General features: G+C 44.1%; 1 protein-coding gene across 1 annotated transcript in view; it reads left to right on the forward strand.

Annotated features, from left to right (window-relative positions):
- Positions 1-20,201, forward strand: part of COL4A6 (collagen type IV alpha 6 chain) — an 81,105-nt gene that overhangs the window by 33,742 nt on the left and 27,162 nt on the right. The window contains exons 12-24 of the mRNA XM_077773621.1: positions 125-166; positions 1,188-1,280; positions 2,563-2,616; positions 9,881-9,940; positions 10,977-11,021; positions 11,494-11,547; positions 12,774-12,843; positions 13,763-13,870; positions 14,695-14,835; positions 15,680-15,784; positions 17,572-17,732; positions 18,220-18,399; positions 18,978-19,161. Coding sequence (XP_077629747.1) covers positions 125-166; positions 1,188-1,280; positions 2,563-2,616; positions 9,881-9,940; positions 10,977-11,021; positions 11,494-11,547; positions 12,774-12,843; positions 13,763-13,870; positions 14,695-14,835; positions 15,680-15,784; positions 17,572-17,732; positions 18,220-18,399; positions 18,978-19,161 — 1,297 coding nt within the window. The remainder of the gene's footprint in view (positions 1-124; positions 167-1,187; positions 1,281-2,562; positions 2,617-9,880; positions 9,941-10,976; positions 11,022-11,493; positions 11,548-12,773; positions 12,844-13,762; positions 13,871-14,694; positions 14,836-15,679; positions 15,785-17,571; positions 17,733-18,219; positions 18,400-18,977; positions 19,162-20,201) is intronic.

Genomic DNA, 20,201 nt, shown 5'->3' on the forward strand with positions numbered 1-20,201 from the left:
ATTTTCTAATGGTTAAAAACACTTTCTGGTTAAAAAAAAAAAAAAAAACTGCATTCCAATTTAAGTTCGTAGAGCTTGTTTAGTAATTGATTTTGTTTTTCCTCCCTGCAACCCTGTGCCCCAGGGGAATATGGGGTTAGGTTTCCAAGGAGAGAAAGGAGTCAAGGTAAATAGATTTTGGAAAATACAATGTGCATTCCATATGCTCCAAGAAACATCTCTGGCTGCACACATGTGCCTGCTTGTGTTTTAAGGGGATTTGGACCTCTGCCTTGGGAAATGAGCATTTCCCACTCCATGGGGATTTCCCACGGATCCTCTGGTGGGATCCGTCAGGGGCTGCATGTGCACAGGCCACACGTAGGTTCCTGTGGTCTTTTTCCTTCAAAATATTGTAGTCTTCCTGCTTCCTACCTGTGAAGTGTGTATATCTTACAAACATACTCTCTTGAAATAGATTCCATCTTCCTTCCACCTGGGTATTTCCCTAGTAATTTGTATATCGTGTCACCTTCTCTTTTCTTTGCTTTGCTTTCCCCCTTCCTGCCGTCCTTCCTCTTGCTTCTCCTTTCTCTCCTCCTGTCTCTCTTTCTACCCCCTCTGCCTCTCCTCCTTAACCTTTCTTTCACCATTCTCTTCTATTCTCCTTCCCTCATTCACCTGTTTCCTCCTGCACAAACTGGACAGTGATTTGGGAGCCTTGAAGGAGACTGGGAGTTTGTCCTCTCCACCGTTCATGGCTGCCTCTTATAGATCTCACTGCCTTCAAAGAGCAAAACCGGCCTCCCGCGTTCCAACACAGACTTCAGTGCCTCTGTTTGTGCTCTTGGCAAGGACTGGGCCAGTTATAGTCCGACCATCATTGCCGAGAGGTGGCCATTCACCTTGCTCAAAACCCTTTTTTGCTCTCTTCTAATGCATGACCATGCAACCATGAACTTGGGGTTTCCTTTCATCCATCTTGCTTCTTCCCTCTGCAGAGCTGGTACAAAATGCCTTTGGTCAGCCTTATAATTCGTCCCACCCTTTGGCACTGATAGTTTTGTTGCCTCACTGATGCAAGGGTGAGGGTAAAGAGGCCAAAGTCATGGACAGTTTATTTGTGAATTATATCCAGAGGACAAACCTAGCCTCTGAAGTGGTCTGTGTGGTTTCTGCTTTGCTTAACATTCCCTTTGATCTCGCAGGGGGATGTTGGCCTCCCAGGCCCTGCAGGACCCCCACCATCTACTGGAGAATTGGAATTTATGGGCTTTCCCAAAGGGAAGAAAGGATCCAAGGTAGTGAATATTTAAGCCCAGGAAATGCTAATAACCCTTTTCCTATTAATACCAAAGTTCAACTCTAATAACCAGACTGTATTGGAAGGATAGAGGGTTCTGGGTAATGCTTTTTTGTTTGGAAGTGAGGGTAATGCGTTGTTTGTTTTTTTGCTCCTCATGAAAAGGCCTCTAAAATGTCTGTGTGTTGTTGTGTAGATATGAGTGGAACTGGGCTTCTGAGTATTTATTTAAGTCCTATTTTCTGTGTTTTGCTTTTTCAAATTCAATGATCAAGATGCTGAATAACTTAAAACAAACATTAAATAATTGGGTTTTTTTCCCTCCTAACTCCCAACCCTCTCATTACTTATGTTGTCCCCATAGCACTGTGACTGAACACATAGGGTATAAATGGTTGCTTTGAAGTTATCTTTTTAAAGAAGTTATTTTTCCTCAAAACAAGTGGTAGTAGATGCCCTAATTCACCTTATATGAACTACCAAGGCTGAAGCTGTTAGATCTGTTTAATTGAGATATATTATAATCTCTATTTTGATGTGAGTGAATGTGTAATATTTGAATGCCTGTATGCTGTTAAGGTATGCACATATCTTCCAGTAACCTGCATTTCCTTCCTTCTTGGGGTTTCCTTAAGTTTTGTAACTCTGTTCTGTGGTCAAGGGACCCAGGCAGGGGAAGGTGGTTACTCCCATTTCCTTAATTTTGCCTTTGAGAAAGCAACAGCTCCAAGCCCTTTTCAGGTTTACAGAAAGGTATCATTAATTTGGGAACAGTTTGGGAACATATGAAAGATTGCCTGCCTCCCTGATCGTTCACAAACCTTAGGGAGCCCTTCCATGGCACAAATAGGTAAATTAGCATATAAGGGAAAGACAAATTAGAGTGTTATGGGTCCCCATCCAAACTGTTAATTGTTACTGTTTTCCCCAAACCATTGATTTCTTTGCAACCTATAATTTGCAACAGGAAGTTACACTGAACAGCTTCTTCCACTAGGAAAATAACAGATGATCGTCTTTTCTGTCTTCCAATTAGCCTCAACATTTGAGATTCTGTTTTAGACAGTTTCCATTCCCTGCCTTGGACCTTGGTCCTTTGCACACCAGTCTATCCCTAAGCTGATATCCTGCTGCAGTTATTAGTTGGAGATCCTGGGGAATTTACACCACTTGATACCCCATTGGTTCCCCACTGCCCAGCCAGAGTAGCTCAAGGAAGCCATGTCCTTTGTGTTCACTGTTTCCTGCTGCTACTCGCTAATCTCTGGTTGTTTTCCCAGGGTGAGCCAGGGCTTCCAGGTTTACCAGGAATAAGTGGCCCTCCAGGTCTCCCGGTAAGTCTCCCCGTTTGGTCAACATGTATTCAAGGACCTGATTGGACAAGAACTATAGCAATAGAAGGCTAACAGGAAGACTTCTTCCTATGGTTACTGTAGACAATTCTATCATCTTCATTATTAGAAGGCATTTAAGGAAATGTTCTTGTTTCTCAAATCCAAGGAGACATTAGCATGGTTCTTCATGAAGCCATATATCTTAACAGTTATTAGCTCAAACTCTAGAATTAAAACAGACCTAGGCTTGACTTTTGATTTCACCAGTTTCTAGCTTTCTTTACTNATCAACTGTTCAGTAAATGGTGGTTAATCTTAGTACTTCACTCCACTTCTTCACTCCACTATCTGCTCTTGTACCTTAGAGTCTTTCACTCAACTTATACTTTGTGAGGGGCCATATGTGCCAGGCATTCTGCTAGACAACAGTAAATAACAGCAAATAAGTAAAAGTCCTTGTCCTTGAGGAGAGTACATTCTAATGCGGGAGTGAGGGAAGATACAGACACTAAATAAGGAAACAAATTCATCAAGAACAAGTTCTTTTTTTGTTTGTTTGTTTGTTTATTTCTAGGAGAGAGAGAGAGACAGCGTGAGTAGGGGAGGGTCAGAGAGAGAGAGTCACAGACTCCGAAACAGGCTCCAGGCTCTGAGTTGGCAGTCAGCACAGAGCCCGACGCGGGGCTCGAACCCGCAAACCGCGAGATCATGACCTGAGCGAAAGTCGGACGCTTAACCGACTAAGCCACCCGGGCACCCCAAGAACAAGTTCTTATAGTAGCAAGTGATAAATAGAAGAAGATAATAAAAAAGGGTAAAGTGATGGAACATGGATTGAGAAAGGGGTGGGCTACTTTGGGCAGAGTGGTCACGAAGGGCCTCTCTCAGGAAGTGTTCATTATGAAGAAGCAAGTCAGAGGAAGATAAGCAAGAGTGTTTTTGGCAAGTGCCAAGACCCTGAGGTTGGCAAAAGCTTACTGCTTGTGAGGAACAACACGAAGAAAGTGAGTGGGTGGAACAGAGAGAGCAAAGGCAAGAACCACGGAGATGGGCAAGAGCCAGATCAAGCCCTTTGTAGGTTGAATGTGGCTTTTATGTTAAATGTAATAGGAAGCCGTCAGAAGGTTCTGACTTACATTTCAAAATTTTTTAATGTTTTATTTATTTCTGAGAGAGAAAGAGAGAGACAGAGAGAGAGAGAGCAGGGGAGGGTCACAGAAAGAGGGAGACACAGAATCTGAAACAGGCTCCAGGCTCTGAGCTGGCAGTCAGCACAGAGCCCAACGCGGGGCTCAAACCCACGAACCGTGAGATCATGACCTGAGCCGAAGCTGGACGCTCAACAGACTGAGCCACCCAGGTGCCCTAATGACTTACATGTTAAAGAAGATCAGTCTGGCATGGGTGGGGGCAGGGACATGGAAGATGAGGGGAGGCTGAAGCAGCAAACAGAAGCTACTACACCAGTACGGGGGAAAGACAGTGGTGGTTTACACTAGTATGATAGCAGTGGAAATGGAGAGAAGTAAAAAGTGTAAATGTGTCACTATGGGACATTTTAAACATACACCATGTGGAGAGAATGGCATAATGATCCTCCCTTATACTCGTTACCCAGCTTCGATATTGAGAGACCTGGCTGATCTGAAGCAAGTAAGAGACACATCATTTCAATAAATGATAAATAAATAATATTTATTCATTTCAATAAATGAAATAAATCATTTCAATAAATACTTCAGTATTTCTATGAGAGAGAAATTTTTTAAAAACATAGTTACAATATCATCATTGCTAATCAATTATCAGTAATTAGTTTATATCAGTTAAGTCGGAATTCAGATTTATGGTTATCTCATAAATACATATTTTTATACTTGTCCTGTTTGAATCAGAATCCAACGAGGCCCACACATCACATTTGGTTGATATGTCTCTTAAATTGTAAGATGTGCTTTGAAGAAGGAGTTGACTAGATGTTTATGGATTGGGTGTAGGGGTCAAGAGGGAAATGGATGAATTCAAGATGACCAGGCCTGCCTCTGCTTGCAAAGTGGGGATAGGTAACTCCAGAGTTCCCCTACAGTTCTTTGAAATGCTTTCATACTGGCCTGTAGAAGCACAGGGGCACAGAAAATCGTCTGTCCCATGTCCTTGATCTTAATCAGTTCAATGTTTAATGAATCAGAAAGGAAGAGAACCCTGAAGTTAGAGACAGTACACCTAGACTTCAGATCCAGGTCCAGCTCTGGAAGCTTTTCAAGTCTCTGAGCCTCTCTGTATATCTGTAATATGGCAATGGTCATATCTCCTGTTTTGAGGCCCAACTCACAATATATGTGACATTTATTTACAAAATATAAAGCTGTATTGTCCAATATGATAACTACTAACCAGATGTGGCCACCGAACCTGAAATGTGGCTTGTCTGAAATGAGGTATACTGTAATTGTAAAGAAACCATGGATTTCAGACACTAGGTATGATAAAAATGGTCTAAAATATCTCATTAATGGGGTGCCTGGTGGCTCAGTCACTTAAGTGTCTGACTCTCAATATCAGCCCAGGTTTTGATCTCAGGGTTTTAAGTTCAAGCCCCATGTTGGGCTCCACACTGGACGTGGAGCCCACTTTAAAACAATAATAAAAATGTCTTATTAATAATTTTTATTTCAATGTTAACGTGACAATATTTATGATATATTTAGTTATAAAATGTTATTAAAATTAATCTCACCAATTTCTTTTGTTTTTATAATGTAGCTACTAGAAAATTTAGAATAATGTAATAGCTCACATATTTTTTTAAATTTTTTAACGTTTATTCATTTTTGAGAGACAGAGAGACAGACTGTGAGCGGGGGAGGGGCAGAGAGCAAGGGAGACACAGAATCTGAAGCAGGCTCCGGGCTCCGAGCTGTCAGCACAGAGCCTGAGGTAGAGCTCATACTCACGAACCATGAGATCCTATGACCTGAGCCAAAGTTGAACACTTACCCGACTGAGCTACCCAGGCACCCCAGAAACTCACATATTTCTATTGGACAGCATAAATACAAAATACTTTGCCAGTGGGTTGGGAAATAAGGTTTTGTACTTTCCTTTGTAAGCATTGCACATAGACTCTAGTCACCTCACATCATCCCCAAGAGGTAAGCAAGATGGTATGTGTTTATCTCCTCTACTGAAAAGGAAGCCATAGCTTGAATGGATGAAGAGGCATGTCCAGAGTCACACAGAAAGTTATTAGCAGAGCTGAGACTGGAATCCAGGTTTCTCAAAAGCTAGCCAATTCATACTGCCTTTATCATACTGCCCCCTACAGTCTAGTTCATTCTTCTCATGGTGGTGCTGCTGTTCTTGGTTTCTCTGGCTCATGCTCCCTCCCTCCCAGTCTCTTCCATTCCTGTTGTGCTTCAGAGGACTTCCTTTACTACAGTTTTGCCCCATTCCCTTTTGTTCTGTAAAAGAAAGGGAGACTGACTGACAAGAATGCACAATGATAAACTGCAGTAACATTTCAAGCTCAGCGTTTCTGGAGTTTCACTGTGTAGGCTGCAAAATAGAAACCCCAGTTGACTGTAAAGACATCTAGTCTGGAAGAATACCTCCCTTCCTTTGGCACAGAATATTTTCAGAGGGTGGAAGTCAAGAACCCAGAGTTCTCAGCCCACTTTGGCACCGATTTGATGTAAGACTCTGGGCAAATCATTTGTTCTTCTCCTAATATCTCTATCTGCCTAATGGGAACATTCGCGGGCACCTTATGTGCCTTCTGACAGAAGGGTTGTAAGAAGAAAGACGGTAATGTGTTTGGGATGCTCTAGGCTTTTCCAGAAGAAACACACTTCTCAAATCCAAAACCTGCACATAGGCTTTCAATTATTTACACTTACTGAGAAACAAGGCAGTGCCGAGGATGCAAATCTCTAGGGAATCCAAAAATGTTTTCTTTAAGCGTTTGTTTTCTTTCCATCCAAACCCAAATCTTTGCAGAAGCTGCTGACAAATGGCCAACCTGACGAATATATGTGTCACCTTCTTTGTCTTGCCCACTCTGGTGTGATCAAACATCCCTGATTATTGGCTCAGCCCAGGTTCACACATTTTACCATGTTGTCCCCAGCAGTTCACCCCCACTTGATACTGGTACTCTCATAGAGAGCATCAGAGAGAATCTTATACCCCTATTCCAAGGGACCAGCAAACACAGGGTAAGGCAAAATGGAAGAGATGGGGGGCAGGGGGCAGAGAAAAGAAGAAACTGGCAAATCCTGAGGAACCCATTGAGTAGATCTGAGGCAACTACTGGGCATGTGGAGTGCTCCTTCAACTGAGTACCAGGCTTTCCAGGCCCTTCAGGTAGGTCTTTTAGAGGAGGAGCCCCAGCTTGACAGACTTAAGCTGGGTCCTGGGCCCTGGTGCCCTGAGGGCCATAGCAGCCCTGAGACCGGGGCAGGGTTTAGAAGGACTTTTGACTTTGCCAACCTCTCACATTGGCAATCTCAAGTGACCCTTGCAGTGCCGAGCAGAACAGATTTCTGCAGCTTGGCTTCCAAAATGTTACCACAGATCACTCCCCGCCCCTTCCCCATGGCCTCACTCCCCCTCCACGTGCTTCAGCCTCCCTCTTACCTTTCCCAGTTAGGGAAGACACCTTGGTTGTGGAGGTGGGTCTAGTCATGTCCACCATCTTGTCTGGGGCCGTGGGGAGCCTGCTTGGGCTTCGGGGGAAAAGCTTGAGAGGGGGTGACTGCACGGTGGCCTGCCGCTCAGGCGAGCCTGCCTCTGAGGGCCCCGTGGCCAAAGTGGCCTTCACTGGGCCTCGGGGCTGACACCCCCTGCATCTGGCCTAGTGTTTGAAGCTTGCCTTTTTCTTGCACTGCCCTCCTCACCCCTGCCTCAGCGACTACGTCACACACACATCCCTTACTCCTGGCCATGTGACTGATGTTGAGTTTTTGCAGAGCCACTAACAACTTTTAACCAAAAATGAACAGCTAAGCCAGTGCTCTAATGAGGTTTTCCTGGACATGGGTAAGAAGGGGTATGGGAGCAGTGGATGCAAGACAGCTCATGATGAGGATGTCCTGAAGCCCAGGACATCTTGCTAGAACAGCTTGTTCAAGCTCAGAGCCTGGAGACTGCTTCAAATTCCCTATCTCCCCCTCTCTCTCTGCCCCTCCTCTGCAAATGCCCTGTCTCTCAAAAATAAATAAATGTTAAAAAATTAAAAAAAGAAAAAAAGAACAGCTTGTTCAGCAGGGCCCTCTATGGTGCCTCCCTGCACTGGGTGACAAGCTGAGCCTACATCCCAATATCTTGCCAAGTCACATATGTTTTATTGGCTTTAACCACCACCACCCCACACACATACACACAGGTAAGTTTCTTTGATTTTGTCCTTTTTAAACTTTTTAGGTATTAATTTTTGTTCACATAGTAGCACAAGCTCTCTGAGAAAGCAAGAGTCCAGAGAACCTTTCTGCTTTCTGAAGAAGGAGGACAAAGTCCCGTTGTCTTTCCAACTGCGGGCAAGATAGATGTAGAAAGTGAGACAGTTCCTGGACAGCTCCAGGACATGCTTTGCTTTCTGCAACAGTTTTGGTCTCCAGGTCATTCTATTTAATTCAACAAGTATGTATGGAACTACCTTGTATGTGTTCAGCCTGCAGAGAGTAATGTGTCTTGGACGAGATGGAAGTGAATGTGATATAGACCTCCTGCTTACAAACTATCATACATTTAAGTCATCTCAGCGCTGTAAGAGTCTGGGGCAAGTGCAGGCTGCTATAGCTTCCATGGGCAGGCCTGGGAAAGCTGCAGGATGTTTGGCTTCAGAGGCCCATAGACACATTTCACCAGGTGGCAGCATGCCTTGGTTTCCCATTTGAGAGGCAGAACAGATTTCAGGTTAAGTTTGCGTTCATTTGACCCACAGGCCATAGGAATAGAAATCCTATTCATCATGAGGCCTGAGCCATTTGACACACAACTACTGATAAAGAGAAAAGAAAGGCGAGCAGGAACCAAAGTCTGCTTTGAACTAGACCCTTCACAGATGTGCTTTCTACCCTGCAATAAAAAAGACCACCAAAAAACCCCTCACACTTTAAAAACAAAACAAAACAAAAAACCCCACACAGCTTGGTCTTAGAAAAGCTAAGGGTTATTCAGCCAGCTTTCAGTACCCATGGGAATGCTCTGAGTATGTAAGAGGAAGGAAAAACTGTAAGTGGGATTAGAGCAGGGCCTGTATAACCAGCTGAGCCAGGTCACATTAAGAGGACAAGAGACATGCCACAACATTTACCATCTTTTACAAGCTTACATTTGAGAAAGCGTCATTGCCTCCTTTACTCTTACAATAGGGTGAATGTTGTTTGCCAAAATCTGTGCTCCAGAAAGTCCAATTTTAAACAACAACTACAAAACGGCCTTGATGAAGTTTGCCATGAAATACTTCTATCCACTTTGGTAATGAATTGTTCTGTATCTCAAGGGCCCAAAATATGCTTTCCTTGGACCCAGAGGGAAGGAGGCTTTTCTCACTCACTCTGCTCTTCAGATTTCTGCTTGTCCCCTAGAGAGTCCCCAAGTCAGGTCTATGGCTGAAAGCCTTCACCTTCTGTGAACAGAGCAAGAGGGGTTGAAGACCATCTCATAGTGCCCTTCAGAGTGCTGCTAGGGTCTGCAGGGTGCTAGATCACACCTAGATAGAAATCGTCTTTCCCACTGAAGAGAATGACACAGTCATCATGTCTTCAGAGGGCAAAAGCTCTTCCCTCTAGTATTGACCCTCAAGGATTAGCACAATTCTCCATTTGTGGGTCAAATAAATGAGCTCCCAGGTGGTGGAAGACAGCCTATTTTCATGTAAAGGGCCCTGGAATGGACGTTTGAAGACCTGGCCATCTCATTGATTCTGTAACCCATACAACATGCTTAATCCTTATGAATGTTAGTCTCTCCATCCGTAAAACCAATGAGGTTAGATATTTAGTCATTTCTATGCTGTTACTCCATGTTGTTATGAATACATATACTAGTGTTTAGGGGAACATGACATTACTTCTAAAACTAAAAGGGAACTTTGAATGGATGGTCCAAATTATATTCAGGACCCATGTGCTTCTCAAGAGATTCATCATGGTGACCCAATGGGTCAATGGCAGTGATTTGAAGTTACTTCCCTGCTTTGGATGGAGCCAGGAGACCTATGAGGAAATGGATGTTATAACTTGTGGTTTCTTTTTTCCTTTAGGGATTTGGAACAGCTGGAGAAAAGGGAGAAAAGGGAATCCCTGGTTTGCCAGGACCTAGGGTATGATTCTGGAATGTTGCTTGCCTGAGTCTGTCGAGTCACCCAGTCCATATTTTTTTTGTCCTGTTTGCATCGTTATGTAACTTGATTGTCACCAAAGCTTCTCTTATTTCTCTTCCTCAGCCCTCTGGCAGGTCCCTATGACCTCCTCCTTTTCACTTTGCCCAATTTCCTTGACCTAGTGGCTCCTTTGAATAAGGAATGGCTCCTCAGCCTACTTATTCTCCTTGTCTTCATACATAATTATCTTCTGGACTAAAAGTGGTGTGAGTGTTGTCTTCTTTCATTAAATTTTATCTCGAGGGAATGTGAGCAAGAGTGTGGGTGTTGCAAGAATGGAAGAAAGAGGGCCAAGTACAAACTTTATAGGACAGAAACAAGCCTGGGATGTTCTAGAACATAGTGAGTGATGTTCGCAGTCAACAATTTCCATGAATAACCTCACTTCAAGTGGAGAAACAATTGTTAGTCTCGGTGATTTTAAGTGCTTCAGGCACTTAGGTGTTGGACTGTAAGCCATTAGCCAACCTTTAGCCTTAAAGAAGTAACATTTTGGAAAATTATGATTTTAGCTTGATCATAAAACTTGTTAAGAGTCTTTTGAGTATTCAGCAATGTTCACCCATTACCCTGCCATTTCTTTCTCTACTGTCTTGTCTTGAAAAGACATAATCACCAACAAAGAATGCATTTGGGGTGAGAGACAAGAGGTCCTCCCACAATCTATTTAAAAATCTCATGACTTGCAACTAATGCACACTAAGTATAATACCACCCATCCTTTCTACCAAATTCCACCTAGTACTTAAAATGTTGCCATTTGTTTAGCTCTTTAAAAATGCTCTCTGTGGCTATTCACCCTGATGGATTAGTGCTTAGGAAAAAAGTCATTAAGCCAGGTCTAGGAATGTTCTCTTACCTGATTTTAGGATAGGCTAAATCCTGAACTCAGTTGGGTAGCTTTGTTATGTAAGTCTATTGGCTTTTTGTAGTGTGAGCTATTAATCTTTCTAAGGTGCCTCCATTCTCTTTACAGGGTCCCATGGGTTTAGAAGGACTCCAAGGCCCTCCAGGGAGTCAGGTATTTTGGTTAATATCATTAAAAGCTCACGTGTAAAGTCTTAATTAAAAGGCCCGCTTGTTTTACTTAACGCAACCATCAGTCCAAAAGGAGCCACTGCTTATAATACAAAATGTCTACCTCTCTTTGATTGGTATAATCTCAGCCACTCTCTTCTTTTGTCTTAACCCAAGAATCTGAGTATCCAGTGTTACCAATCCAGTGTTGTGCCATGGTCATACTTCTTTATTATGTTATCAGCAAGGCCAGCCTGCTTATAACTGTGGCCCTTATACCTCCTAAGATGCAAGGTGGCTACCTTGTCCATATTGCCTTTTGGAACCTTTTACACCCTCCGGACTCAGGTAGAATCCATGCATACTCTGGCATGCCAGCCAAGGTTCCTGTGCCATTTGCCCCGGCTTTGTCCAAAGACCAGTCCCTCTAATGCTCTTAGACATTTGACTTAGTTGTAACTGTGTTTCTGTCGCAGGGCAAGAAAGGGTCCTCAGGTTTCTCTGGGTTTAATGGATTCCCAGGAATTAAGGTAATGTTGGGAAGTGGAAATCTGGGATTGGGGAGGTAGATGGGTGAAGAATTACTATAAATGCTGTTTAGTCTATTTGGTTGCTATAAGAAAATATCACAGACTGGATGGCTTATAAACAACAGAAAATTATTTCTCACAGTTTTGAGGCTTGAAGCCCGAGATCAGGGTGCCAGAATGGTTGAGTGAAGGTCCTCTTCCAGGTCACTGACTTCTCACTGTGTCTTCACATGGTGGAAGGGGCAAGCTGGCTCTCTTGGCCTTCTCTTATAAGGGCATTAGTCCCAATCATGAGGGCTCATGACCTGATCACCTCCCAAAAGCCCTACCTCCTAATACCATCACCTTGGGTTTAGGTTTTCAAAATGAATTAAGGACGGGGGCAGGGCAGGGGGACACAAACACTTGGACTATAACAAATGCCTGCATATGAGATGAAGTATTTTTTTTTAACATTTTAAATGTTACTCTTTTCATATGAAGTGCATGAACTACTTTGAGCACACTCATTGAGCATTCCTTAGATACAACTTGATGAGTGACAGAAGGAGGGGGAGGCTGTAAAAGCAAATCCGTCTCTACAAGGAAGAATATTCTACTACTGACATTGTTTAGAACTGCCAGATTTTGGGGTTTTATTATTGTTTTTAAACTCTCTACAGACAATGCATCCCCTTCTTGTCTGTACCTAAGACAGGCCGCTCCCACCACCCCACCTGGATATGCCACTGTATCTGATTCTGATACCCGAGTCTCCCTTTTGGGGACTAAGTCCCCCTTTTGGCAAGTCCTTTGACTTCCTCTGCCTGACATCATTGACTAACAAGGCCAGTGATGGTAGCAGAGTCGTAGGCCTGCTAAGAGCGGGGAAATTTTTGAAAGTGCTCCTTCCTTTGCACCTCTTTGGTGCAGCAATGTTTTCTATTCTTGTGATATGTTTCCCAGGCCCAGAAGCAGATTATCCTGGAGTCAGGTTGCAAAATAAAATTGAGATCCCTTGTTTTTGACAGGTTTGCAATTGAGTGTTGGGCCTCTGGCCTGCCTTATGTTGCCTTCATCTGAAATTTATAGGCTCTGGAATTAACCTATGGACTAGTTGGCCCTGGATATCAGGGGTTGCAAGAGGAGAAACCTTCCATTTTCCTGAAGAGTGACTTTGATGGTGCATAGATCTTGAGTGATGAGGTCACAGAAATATTTGCGTTTAACATATTGAATCTTTACAGGGTGAAAAGGGTGGCATTGGCCTGCCAGGCCCAGATGTTTTCATCGATACAGATGGTGCTGTGATCTCAGGTGCAACTTTTCATTGATTTGAGTGAAAAAGAAAGGACCAGGAGTTAAATTCTATATTCCCTGTGATTGTTAAAAGGATGTTTCGTCAGCCACTGGATTGCTGCTAAACCCCACACCCTCAAGGACCCCTTATGAGTCCTGTACTTAGAAAATCAAACTCCAGTGTCTCTGGACAAAGAAGCCATTGGGTCAGACTGGGCCTGAACTTGCTGAAAATTGTTCTAAAGATGCTTAGGGAAGGACTGATACCCTCCCCAGCCAGGTTGACTGCAGCCTGATACCATGAGACACCTGGAGTCTCATCTACATGATCCCATTCATGTTGGGGTTTGATGATTTCATAGGAGGTGGGAAGTATCCAACTCTTTCCACTGTCTTCTCCAAACATCCATATGCCCAGTGTCTCCAGCTACTCCTTGCTTGAGCAAAGGTTTCTACTATTATACCTCTTCTAGCTGGGTCTCCTAAATTATTTCTTCTCTCTCATCTTCTCTGGCTCATGCCCTGTCTGGTAAATTCATTGAAGCCAAGTTGTTAATGATCAACAGTGGCTTTCTACGTCCCACTTCCAGTGAACCTATGCGCATAATATGAATAGTGGACTTCAACACCTTAACGCAAGTGGTAGACATTTGAGGAATGACAGCAGGTTAGTAGTAGTAGAAAAATGTTCCTAGTACTTACCAGATCTTACCATGGAAGGTAAGCCTTGGCCATACTGGTTCTGAACATTAGTGGAGCCTTAGCTCAAGTGGGCCCATTATCATGTGAGGCCATTAACATTTGAGAGACCTGTGAAGTGCAAGAAAGGCATGTCCACCATGGGGACGTCTCCTTGCAACTCCTCTTGGGCATTTTGTGGCATCTGTGGGCCTTCCCTGGGTTTGCTTATTGTTTTTTTCTTTCATTGCAATACCAGGTTACCCTGGAGACCCCGGTTTGCCAGGCCTCCCAGGACTTAAAGGAGATGAAGGCATCCAGGGTCCACCTGGCCCTTCCGGCATCCCTGGCTTGCCATCTTTACCAGGTGAAGCAAACTAATCCACCCCCTGCACAGATCTGCCCTCTATCCATTCTGCTCTGGATATGTACCTAGCCAAAGTCAAAGGAAAGGTAGACGGTAGTCACTAAGCTCCCCACCACTGGCCCAAGGCTAATGTATATTAGGATAGGACCTGGGTGAGCAGCTTTCCTTTGGCCTGAACAATGTAGCATTTCTAGATAGGCAATCCTATTGAGGTTTGTGATAACCAGAGGGGGCCATTGTTGGCCTGCTAGAACCCTGTCGATCTTCTGTGGATGTACCATCCTAGCTGATGCTTGCCAGAAGGAGCCAACAAAAGCCCAGAGGAGAGTTTGTACCCAGACCCTCACTCTGTGCTTAACTCCTGGGCACTAAATGGCCCAGGATCCTATGGATGACACCCTTGAAACAACAATTGGAGGAGCATGCCCATATGTCATTCTATAGTAGTAAATAGAGAAAGGACATGCCAGATTCTGAGAGGCCATGGTGACCCAATATAAAGCTTCAAAGACATTGCTTTGAAAGGCATCAGTTTCTAAGTTCCTTGGAGGTGGGTATCTGTAAGGATACCTATGCCCCTCTCAGGTTTGCCACCAAAAACCTTTGCACCCTTGACCGTGTTTCCCCATGTCTTTGGGACTCAACTTCCCAAGGGGTTAGGCTAGATGATTCCTAAGGACCCCTTTAACTCTGATGCAAGAGAAGGACAAATGCTTTTCCAAATTCTTCCCTTCGAGTTAGTTTCCAGTTTATGCCACTGATTGCAATGTCCCTGAAGAGTAGGGTGACATGAGTAGCCTTACTGTGTGGGCTTATTCTTCTAGGTGTCCCAGGTGCCCTAGGGCGCCAAGGAGCTCCAGGTCTCAAGGGGGACAAAGGAAATCCAGGCCACACCACAATTGGGGCAGCTGGCCCCCCTGGCAGAGACGGTTTGCCAGGCCTACGAGGCCTTCCAGGCCCACCCGGTAAGTCATTCATTTTTCTCTTTGGTGTTGAGACTCAGGTGTGACCCAGATGGCAGAACACTCATGATTTTTGAGGGAGAGAGTATTTCACAGGAGACATAGCCAAGATACACGATGACTGGCAGAGGGACAGTGATAAAGGCCTTGTCCTCTCTGAGTCAGAGCCCTACATCTACAGCTTAGTGACCACAGCACTGAGAGTGCTCATCAAGGAAATGCAAGCTACGGCCCCCTCGATGACCAAACACTATCTAATTCCTTCCAATTTCTGTACTCATTTCATCCCACCCTCCACTGTTCTCAGCCCTTCGGCCTCTGGTCTTGCAGCTCATGATGAAGCTACGTTGGCTCTTTCAAGCTCCAGGGGGGTGGGCTGAGAGCCTGAGAAATGGGAAACCAAGCCTGGATCCTCAAGTTGGTTGCTAAAAGCCTCTACAAGGCTTATTTTCTTTAAATCTTCTACCTGAGTATGGAATTCTAGATTTTAAGGGAAATTTAGAAATATGCCCAGCCTGTTTCTTTGTCATCTAAACCCCATGATGTTTGCAGTTTGCACCCATTCCCTCAAACTTTCTGGGGTAGACATTGGGCCTGCTGGCTTCCGGAAGCTATCTGGGTCATTCCTGTACCCTCGGTGTCTAGTCCAGTGCCTGGAACATAGTAGACCTTCTGTAGGTAGTAGTAGAATGAATAGGGCCAATAAGGGATGAGACTTGCTGCAGACTTTAGGCTTTGGTTGTTTATCCCCAAGGATGCTTAGTCCTTAGTGGCTGAGCTGCTCTGCTGAGTCATGAGTCTAGACTTGTGTCAGGCGCTGATATTTCATGCTTCCTTTGTCCTGAAGGTCGAGCATTTGAGACTGGAACACTACAGAACACAGAGCCAGGGTTTCCTGGTCTCCGAGGAGAACGAGGTCCAAAAGGAAACCCAGGCCTCAAAGGAATAAAAGGTAATTTTGTCCCCTTGTATTTCTTTGTTCTCCACACTCCTTGTGAAGGGCTTTCTGAGGAATGAGCAAACCAACAGCCTTGGGAACATGAACAAAAGCAATTTGGGATCTGGATCAGGGATTTGATTATAGAACTGTCAGAAGGGCTGTGTTTAGAGCTCTGAGACTGAGGCTGGCAGTTGAAGTCACATGGGACAAAGTGGCTTGCAGGCTGCTCCCCCTAATCTGTCCACCTCCAGAACCTGTTGCCGTTAGCCCCGGTTGTTTACCAACAAATGTGGCAACACTTTTTAGTTTGCAAGGCCAAGGCTGGGCGCCACTTATCATTACCTTCAGCCTGAAGGAAAGGACTCTGAACAGGTCAAGACCTGACACTCTGAAACAGCCAACTGGCTCCAGAAAAACAACTACATCCCCTCCCCTCCACCCCAATGTTGAAGGGCTAACTGATTACCTCAGCCTTTGGCCACACCACTCTATCCATCTTCTTGCTGCCTTTGGGTCATTCCTCTGTTTCATACTCTTGAGGAGCAGATGCTTAAAGCTCAAATAAATCAATTCATTTTAGTTGTAGCCCAGGCCAAGGTGGAGAAAAGGTGAAACTCTAAGCTCCAGAGAGGTTTGGGGATAGCCTACAGGGTTCAAGTTATCTGAGCTCTTTCCCCTTCTCTCACAGAATTAACAGCTCTTAACTTACTCTTCCCCTTTCTCATTGCCGAATCATAAAATGTCACTACTTAAGTATAGGAGTTGAGAAGTTTTTAAAAGTTCCATCTCTGTTGTTCAGCTGTTAAGAGGCCTATTTGGAGGGAAAGGAGATTGAACTGCAAGTTTTGACTTAGGATATTAACCTTGGCCCTTCTGTGACTCACTACAGAGCTAACGTACTTCCTGATACCACTCTTGCTCCTAAAAAAAGAGATAACTCTAATGTTCCCCCTTCCATATTCCCATGGGACCAGAAGGTGTTCCCTAAGTCTGGAATAGTGATGGTGATTCTCAAGCTTCACTGTATATGAGAATCACCTAAGGGAGATTACTAAAAATTAGATTCTTGGTTCTGGCCTCCTGAGAGTCTGCTTTATTAGAACCGGGGTAAGGCCCAGCAAGCTGCCTCATGAACAGGCAACATACCTGACTGTGATCCATGGATCACACTTGAGAACTACTACAGACTGTTCTTTCTGAGTTTCAGGGATTATCAGTTTTCTAAAAGTAAAAAGAGGCCCTTCAGGATGTTAGGGGGCCTTAGAGTCACCTACACTGGCCTAAATTCTTAGACATGGCATAATCATTGGGATAAATTTCCAGACCATAAGTATGAAAGGTATAGGTGGCTGGGCTATAGTGTTAGTGACTCCTTGATACCTCTTCAGAGGTGTCTTGCTGAAATCCCTGTCATACATTGACTTGACACTTGTCTGTATGCACAGAAGACAAGAGAAAAGACATTATGATGAAGAGAACTTTTGAGTGGCTTAGATTCTAGATCCAACTGGCTAGCATAGGTTAGTGCTTCTTAACTCTGGCTGTACATTAATTAGACTCACTGATCACTGGGTTGTCTCTCCCCAGACTAATGAAATTCAAATCAGTGGTACAGATGTACTTTGATGGAGAGTAGACTTGGTTCATAAACCTCGTTCGTGTGAGTTTGTTCTCAGTGGACCTTCTGATTCCCTCCATGGAGTTGTTCAAGTCAAGATTATCAAGATTATCGCTGTTGTATCATCTTTTTTCTTAGAAAGATGGTTCACTTTGTTTAACGTTGCCTTTTTCTCTTCCAGGGGACTCAGGATTTTGTGCTTGTGACGGTGGTGTCCCTAACACTGGACCACCTGGGAAGCCAGGCCTTCCTGGGCCACAAGGTCTCATTGGCCTTCCAGGCCTTAAAGGAACCAGAGGAGATCCAGGCTCTGGGGGATCACAGGGCCCGTCGGGGACTCCAGTAAGTCTTACCAAACTTTGACCCTCATGGAGCAATGGGAGCTTTCCAGTGCCCATTACTCCTCCCCAATCATGTTCCTAAAACATAGGAAAGACAGATGGAAATAAGACAAAGCTTCAGGTATTTGATCTGTAATATAAAAAAGCCAGACTAGCTGATCTCTGTAGTCCCTTTCTGCTTTGACCTACCTATGTTCTCTCCCTTCCCCCTTTCTTTAATCCCTCTCTTCAGTCCACAAAATTATTTGTATTTGTCTAACCTTGTGCTGGGCCTTGAAGATGAAATTGAATTAAGACAGGGTTACCATCCTCAAAGATTTCAAAGATTTAGAAAGGATAAGAACATAAATGGGCAGTCATAATCCCAGATGAGGACACTGAACAGTGCCCTGAACAGTGCCAAAATGTTACCAAGGTTCTGCTTTAGGTCCGACCTATGCTAGGTGATGTCTACATCTCCTGATTGTTCCTTTTTGTCTCTTTTGCAGGGTTTGTTTGGACCTCGGGGCCCTACAGGCCCCAAAGGAGAGAAAGGGGAGCCAACTCTAAGTTCGAGATCAGGAATGTCAGGGGAGCAGGGTGATCCTGGCCCCCAGGGGCTCCCTGGTGAGACAGGAATCCCAGGCAAGGATGGAGTACCAGGTTTACCAGGTCTTCCAGGCCTCCCGGTAAGTTGATGGTTCCTGGGTGATTAGCTCTATAAATCCTCACCTCTGACTTAGTGGGGGTCCTGATGGCCACTAGACCACGAGACAGGGTAGAACATCTCCTTTAGCCTTTGCCACTGACACTCTTTGCTCTGTGCTTTTCCTTTCTGTAAAATAGGAATCTTTTCCTCAAAATAGGTCGTTGCCTCATTTGAGAAATGCTAGTACCCATTGACCATATCACTGAAAATGCTTTAGCTTCTCAGTAGCTTTCCCTTGCAAGTAATCCAGCTGCTTTCTGTGACCCACACCCGGCCAAGGACTGTCACCCTGCTCTAGTTTCCTGCCCCGTCCCCACCACTGATCTGGAATATTTTGTTTTATCATATCATCAAGGGTTCACAAGCTTCATTTCCCTGAACTAAATCAGAGGAATTGATTGATAAACTAGAGTGATAGAGAATCTTAACAACAACAACAACAACAACAACAACAACAAAACAAACATTAGCCATGCTGGCTACCTCTTTCCTATGGTCAGAAGACTCTCTGGATAAATCTTTAAGTTGGGATTTTATTCTTTCCTATGTGTTCTCTAGGGTGATGGTGGACAGGGCTTCCCAGGTGAGAAGGGGTTACCAGGACTTCCTGGTGAAAAGGGCCGCAGTGGTCCAACTGGTCCCCCAGGAATTGGACTGCCAGGATCTCCTGGACCTCGTGGGCTTCCTGGAGATCAAGGAATAGATGGATTACCCGGGAAGCAAGGCCTCCCTGGACTTCCGGGTGAGTCATGGAATCAGATGGCCTTGGACTTGAAAAACTGACCCTTTGTAAAGTGTAGATATGACCCACGTACATGAAATGTGTCATAAGGAGAGTCTTGGCTGGTTATAATCACTCCTTGCCATTTTTAAGGGTTTTCATGCAGAAAAAGGATCATAATTGTACATAATTGTGGTACACTTACACAGAGCAATCTAGATTTTAGTTCTACTTAGTAAAAAAAAACAAAAAACAAAACTTCCTAACAGAGCAATCTGAAAATGTAACGGAGTTGCCTTGGGAAGTTGTGAGCTCATAATCCCTGGAAAATTTCAAGCAGATGCTGGATGGCCATTTGCTACAAGTATCATTGAAGTATTGAGTGGGAGACTGGATAGGTGTCCTCTTAAGTTGTATAGTACTATCATCACCAAGGAAGAACCTTTCCTTAATTCATGAAATCTCAGATTGAGAAGAGACTCTACTTGTATCTAGTCTAATCTTTATTTCATACCTTAACCACCTCGCATTTGTATAGCTTCTTTCTCTATCAGCATTTTGGGATTTGTAAGGAGTGCCAGTCCTGCTTGTAGATTGGGAAGGTGCTATGTTAATAACTCACCTTCTTCCATACAGCTAGGATAGGTCTTCATCCCAACTTGTGTTTCCATTAGTGGTACCACCCTTCTTATTGTCCTCTGAAGTTTGAAATTTGAAATTCACTTCTTATTCTTCACTTGCAGTGCTTCTCATATTCTTTCTTTCCTCTTCTTGCTACTAAGTTCTCATTATCTCACACCTAAGCTTATCAAATACCTGCATGCTTGTTGGAATAAATGAATGGTTGGAAGGAAGGATAAGTGAATGGGTAGATGGATGAGTCAGTGAATAACAAACAGCTTCTGAAATGGTTTCTCATCTCCTACCTCCAGACCTTCCCCACTCAGTTCTGCTATGAACACTGCTGCCAATTCAATATTTGTAAAGTACTGATATCATCATGTCTTGCCCCTAGTCCAAAGCCACAAGCAGTTGCCTTTTTCTGGAACGCTTTTCCTCTT

The sequence above is a fragment of the Crocuta crocuta genome, unplaced genomic scaffold, assembly GCF_008692635.1.
Source record: "Crocuta crocuta isolate KB4526 unplaced genomic scaffold, BGI_CrCroc_1.0 scaffold737, whole genome shotgun sequence".
In the NCBI taxonomy this organism is placed as follows: Eukaryota; Metazoa; Chordata; class Mammalia; order Carnivora; family Hyaenidae; genus Crocuta; species Crocuta crocuta.